The sequence below is a fragment of the Mus pahari genome, chromosome 8, assembly GCF_900095145.1.
Source record: "Mus pahari chromosome 8, PAHARI_EIJ_v1.1, whole genome shotgun sequence".
NCBI classification, from domain to species: domain Eukaryota; kingdom Metazoa; phylum Chordata; class Mammalia; order Rodentia; family Muridae; genus Mus; species Mus pahari.
In genome coordinates, this window is record NC_034597.1 from 343,150 (window position 1) to 349,561 (window position 6,412).

At 46.2% G+C, this 6,412-nt stretch overlaps 1 protein-coding gene across 2 annotated transcripts in view; it reads left to right on the forward strand.

The window, feature by feature from the left end:
- Positions 1-115: 115 nt before the first annotated feature.
- The window catches only part of Rpp14 (ribonuclease P/MRP subunit p14), an 11,051-nt gene continuing 4,754 nt past the window's right edge, over positions 116-6,412 (forward strand). Inside the window, exons 1-3 of one of the 2 annotated variants that reach the window (XM_021203807.1) lie at positions 116-311; positions 3,269-3,355; positions 3,472-3,556. In XM_021203807.1, the coding sequence (XP_021059466.1) occupies positions 3,285-3,355; positions 3,472-3,556 (156 nt within the window). In that variant the 5' untranslated portion in view covers positions 116-311; positions 3,269-3,284. The other variant, XM_029542013.1, reaches the window with a different exon arrangement.

Genomic DNA, 6,412 nt, shown 5'->3' on the forward strand with positions numbered 1-6,412 from the left:
AAAAAAAAAAAAAAAAAAGTCTGACGCCAGTTCCTGGAGTGGGCGCTAGAGGGCGCAAAACCTGTTCGTCCTCAGCCCCGGCTGAGGGTGACGCACTAGTTCAGTGACCGACGCCGCGCGGTGACGCCACGTCCTGTTATGCGTCTGCGGGGCGGTGCGAATGTAAATACGCCAGTTTTCCAGGTCCAAACTTGGGCTGCTGCGTGGGAACTCCGACCCGTGCCGAATTCCAGCCGCGCGCAAGAGTCAGGAACGCGGCTATTCCAGGGAGCCTCTTCGTCCTGGGCCGAGGCGGTTTAGCCTCGCGGCAGGTGCGCCTGCGCGACGCGGGAGCACCGGGTGGAAGTGTGGCGGGCCTCGGGTTCTTCGCTACTGTCGTGTCAGTCTGAGAGCCACCGCCGGGCTCTGTACAGCGCGGGTGAGGTCCCGGATACAGGCGGTGACCGGGAAGGCTGATCCGGCCGTTTGCTGGGCGCACTACCTTCCATGTGGGCGCTAAGTCAATAGCGATTGTTAATGGAGCAAGGTTGGAAGCAATCTTATTCTTCAGCAGTAGGGGATCGGCTTTTTAAACGGTTGCTTTAGTTATATTTTGTGTCCCCAAATGTTCAAGACACTTGTTCGCGAGTTCGTGAGAAGCACTAGGGGATGAAACAGATCTCTGTTTCGGAGTGCAGACACTGGGGAGCAGTAGGGGAGTAAGACTTGCGAGAACTGGGCAAGGAGGGTTTGGTACCATAATAGATAAGATGGGCAGTGGGACATATTGAGCAAGATGAAAGAGGCTGGAGAGTGTGAGACACGTGGCTACCCAGAGGCGATTCTGGATTGCGAAGAAACGAGTAGCCGAGTAGCCGAGGCCAAGAGGAGGAGGAAGCACAGAGTGTTAGGTCTTAAGAAATTGTTTTCGATACGCCTTTAATCCCAGTGCCCAGGAGGCAGTGGGAGGCAGTGGCGGGCGGATCTGTGAGTTCCAGCGCTCCGTTACACAGAGGAATAAAGCTAAACAAATAAATCCTTTCCTTAAAGTCTGGCATTTAGACAAAGGTCGGGATTCCTTCAGGGATTTAAGAAGATAGTTCCTACTTAATAAAAGGGGTCTTATTTCTGGCAAAGGCCACATTGCTCTCCATTAACCTGTGTCTGTGGTGCCTATTAGTATATCGAAGTCTATGCTAGCCTCTAGGTTCTCTCAGACCATACTCTCAAGTTCCTGTTAGAGCGGTCTTGGCTGACACCCCTTCCCCTGCCCTAAACCTCTCCAGTCTCCAGCTCCCGGTTCGCTTCTCTTCCCTCGGCTTCTCTTTCCTATGCAAGTCAGTATGTGTGCAGACTCCTGGTGGATCTCCTGATCCTGCACACTCTCGGTCCCTTTCTTTCTCTCTTGCGCTTCTCATGGCCCAGTCTATTCTGTTGGCCAGATTCGGGCAGGACCCTTCCAGCTACCTCTGGCTGTGCTCTCCCTCATAGCTACAGTCAACTTTCTCCTTAGCCAGACCTAGGAGCGGCCATGTCCTTATTTTTGATTCACAGAGGACAGAGCTGAGGCCATGGAGAAATGGCTGAACAGGACGGAGATCGGAGCCATGCCCTGAAGGCTTATACCTTACTCTTAGAGTATTTAGACTTTAGAGCATTACAATGTTTGTGATGTGGCTTAACACCCACAGTGGCAGCTGTGTAGCTTAGAGAGAGGGCGGGAGATTGAAAGCCCGGGTAAGATGTTTGTGGACATTCCTGCAGTCAGTAGAAGGCACCAACAGCATTGAACCTGTTGATTGTGATGCCTGCTCTGAGGGCACCTCCATCTCTGTACAACCTGCAGGGGGCAGTACTGTCTTACTCTGAGAACTCAAGCCTATGCAAAAGTCATTAAGTCATTTTTTAAGGTTCCTTTACATTACCACCATCTACCTTTAAACTGCTCCTTAGTTTTGGTATCCTAAGTCTCAGGCTTAAACCACTTAACTGCCTTTGGCAATATTCCTCAGCTAGGAGGTTGGCACGTGTCAGGCAGGTGGTGAATGACTGGGGTAAACAGGCTCTAGTAGAGACCGGTTGCCGACAGGATCATCAAGTCGCTGTGGCTGCTGTCCTGAGACCACCTAGATACTCTGGGCCTCCGGGCCTACACCATCACTGTCGCCTCAGTCACGTATGTGACAAGTGTTTTGTTGAGCACATGCCCTGCTGGACCCAGAAAAGAGAGATGAAGCTTCTTGCTTACAACTTCCTTTTTCTGGCTATCATCATCTGATTGTGCTTGGAATTGGGTCTGACCTAGAGAGATTCTTGAAATGTTCCATAACAGTGTGACGGGTAAGAAGTAGAGAGCCGGGCTGGTGAGATGGCTCAGTGGGTAAGAGCACCCAACTGCTCTTCCAAAGGTACAGAGTTCAAATCCCAGCAACCACATGGTGGCTCACAACCATCCNTAACNAGATCTGACTCNCTCTTCTGGNGNGTNTGANGACAGCTACAGTGTACTTACATATAATAAATAAATAAATCTTTAAAAAAAAAAAAAAAAGAAGTAGAGAGCCAATGACAAGACATTACATAACAACCATCTGTAGAACAAGTGTGAGAGCCGGGTGTGGTGGTGCACGCCTTTAATCCCAGCGCTAGGGAGGCAGAGGCAGGAGGATTTCTGAGTTTGAGGCTAGCCTGGTCTACAAAGTGAGTTCCAGGACAGCCAGGGATACACAGAGAAACCCTGTCTCGAAAAACAAAAAAACAAAAAAAACAAAAAAACAAAACAAAAAGAACAAATGTGAGAAAGCCTCCCTGAAGGAGGAGACATTGAAATGGGAATGAAAGCTGTCTGGGGAGTGGGGGTGGGGAGAGCAAGGTCTGAGTGGCCTCAAGGAAAAGAGGTTTTCTAAGGGGGGGTCAGCACTTGAGAGTCCAGATCTCTCTGGAATGGCATTGAGTGTGGAATGCCCTGTCCACACCCATAATCCCAGCAGGAAAATCAAGTAAAAAGCCAGCCTGGGCTACGTCACTGGGTCATTCTCCCCCACCCCCATCATTACTTGAAAAGAACAATAATACTGCTGCCTGTGTTTGTATGTCTTCTGTTGCCAGTAAGAACACCACAGACTACGTGATTATAAACAGCTACGTTTTGGCTTATAGTTCAGGTCCAAGGCTAAGGGGCGACATCTAGTTATAAGCTTCTTGCTTATAGAGTCCCAACATAGAAAATGTAATACTACTGTTAGTAACACCGTATACCTGATGGTTACGAGCTCTCTGACTCCTGTAGGTGCCCATGTTGGAAGATGCCAGCGACTGCGTATGGAAGAGTAGTTTACAAGAGCCCCTCGGAGTACCACTACTTGAAAGTCTGTCTGTAAGCTCCATCTCATGGCTTCTGCCTTACGTAACCTATTTTTGTTTGATTGTTTCTTTTTTATGAATCTGAAAAGCATGGCATTTACTGGGATATTTTCTCAATACTTTTTACAGAGAGTTTCAAGAACATGAAGTTGAACTGAATGTAGCACAGTTCAAACAGCTGCTTGTCTCAGCCCTGAAAGACCTGTTTGGGGAGGTATGGAATCACTTGGCAGATTAACATTCTTAAGGTTTTGGGTACAAAATTTTAGAAAAGGGACTGAAGGTATAACTCACTGGAATCATGGCCTACCTTGGGCCTGGTTGTACCTATTACAAAAAAAAAAAGAGAACTTTTTTGTTCATTTGTTTGAGACAGGTCCTCTGTATGACCCAGGTTGTCTGGAATGTGCTCTGTAAACCAGACTAACATCAAATCCCAGAGCCACCTGCCTCTGCCTCCAAAGCCCTGGGATTAAAGGCTTGCAACATCATTCCCAGTGTAGAAAGAGCAGCTTGTAAGAAATACAGAAATAGCTGGGCGTGGTGGTGCACGCCTTTAATCCCAGCACTCGGAGGCAGAGGCAGGCAGATTTCTGAGTTCGAGGCCAGCCTGGTCTACAAAGTGAATTCCAGGACAGCCAGGGCTACACAGAGAAACCCTGTCTCGAAAAACCAAAAAAAGAAAAAAAAAAAGAAATACAGAAATATATATATTTTAAAGCTGTACTAGAAATTGGCTAGAAGCCAGCTTTCAGAAATAATGAATTCTGTATATTATACTAGTGTATCCTGTATTTGACAAGAAACCTATCAGACACCGGCTTGTTCTTGAACAGTGTTATCAGTTATAGTCTGGACGGTAACCAGGAGACATCAGTCTGGACGGTAACCAGGAGACATCATTGACGTCTTTGAAAAGGCGAGCCGGGTGGTGGTGGCGCACGCCTTTGATCCTAGCACTCGGGAGGCAGAGGCAGGCGGATTTCTGAGTTCGAGGCCAGCCTGGTCTACAAAGTGAGTTCCAGGACAGCCAAGGCTATACAGAGAAACCCTGTCTCGAAAAAACAAAAACAAAAAACAAAAACAAAAAAAAAAAGAAGAAGAAGAAAAAGAAAAAAGAAAAGGCGAAGGGCTTACATGAGCACTGTCATGCCTCAGTGTGAGGGACAGCGGGATGTCCTGTCCTGAGTTCGGTCCCCAGAAGCCGCATGATGGAGAGAAGCAGCTCCTGAGAGTTTCTTCTCACCTCGACACACTTGCGGTGGCACAGGCACACATAGGTATGCACGTGCGCAAACAGACCTCCATACAGTGGGGAAAACACACACATCGATAAACCTTAAAGCAATAGAAAGATCTAAGAGTGTGAGCAGAAGCAACTGTGCTCTGTGGTGCTGGCTGACATTGCCATGTGCTCTTAGCCTGTCACCGACCAGCACCTGTCGGTGCTCTGTCTGAGCATTCGCTTCACAGAAGAGGAGCTTTGGAAGTGGAGGGGAAGAACACAGATAGGGTTGACTGTCAGGAACTGATTTATTCTGTTCAAGTTTTCCATGTACCTTATCAAATATATTCTGCAAAGACTGTGTAAGAAGATGGAAAGATGAGACTTAGGCTACAGAAAATATTTGAAACTGTATGACTGACAAAGAAGTATTATCTAGGATATTGGAAAGAATTCTCAGAACCCAGTACTGTTGGGTATAATGATTTGCACCTGTCGTCACAGCACTAGGCAGGCTGAAGTTGGATGATCAGGGTTATGTGTAGCAAGACCCCATCACACACTAAGGAGCCCAATCATAAGAAAACAAATAGTCCGAATGAAATAGGCTGAAACTTTCACAGACATTTCACTAGAGAGAGTGTATAGTTGGCAACGAAGCACATGAAAATATTATATGCTAGGGTAATGGTGTACCAGCTGCTACATTAAAGTAAGTATATACCTACCATACTATTCAGCAATAGTACTCTTGGGTATTTACACCAAAAACTGAAAATTTATGTTAGCATGAGATGCAGACAGGTGAGATGGCTTAGCAGGTAAAGGTATTGCCGTCACGCCTGATGACCTAAATATGATCCCTGTAACCCAGATTGTGGAAAAAAAGAGCTGGCTTCTTCAAGTTGTCCTCTGACTTCCATATGCACATCAGGGCACATACTCATTCACACAATAAGTAAATATAATAAAAAATAATTTAAAGCACAAATCTATACTTGGCCCCGAGAGGTCCCAGCAGTTGCAGAGCACCTGGGTTCAGTTGCTAATACCCACAGAGTGGTACATAACTATCTTGTAGCTCTTCTTGTATAGGATCTGTTCTCTTCTTCTGGCTCCCTCAGGCACCAGGCATGCACACACTACACAGATATACATGTAGGCAAAAGTCTGTGTACATAAAAATAAATCTTGAAAAGAAAGGAGTCCTGCACACCAGTGTTTGTGATAGTCTTAGAATAACCAGAAGCTGAAAACATCACATGTGTTCTTTAATGGATGGGTTGCTCAGTGATTGTATATTCATATCATGGAATATAATCAGAGAAAAGAACAATGCTAGACAAAGCTCTAGAAAATTAAGCTAAATGGAAAAAGCCAACCCTAGATAAGTTACTTACTGGGTAATACTATGTATATAATGTTCTTCCTACAACATAACCTGTAGAAAGAAGTGAATGCCAGGGTTAGGGATGGGAAATGGAGTGGGTATAAGTAATAAAGGACAAATAGAAAGAGTCTTGTGATGGCCCAGGTTTTTATCATGGTGGTGGTGGTAGTTATAAGAAGTTGCCTATGTGGAAGCACACACATAAATACATCTGCATACACAGAATGTCTGGTCTGAATAAATTCAGTTGTGTCAACCCCAGTTAGCTGCTTTGATCCGGCACAGTGGTTACATAAGACGCTGCGTTATGGGGAGACTGGGGGAAGAGTCTGTATGCTTTCCTACAGAGTGCAACAAATTAAAAAGAAAACCTGCAATTTGTATGTCATAAAAAAAATGAGCCGGACGGTGGTGGCGCACGCCTTTAATCCCAGCACTTGGGAGGCAGAGGCAGG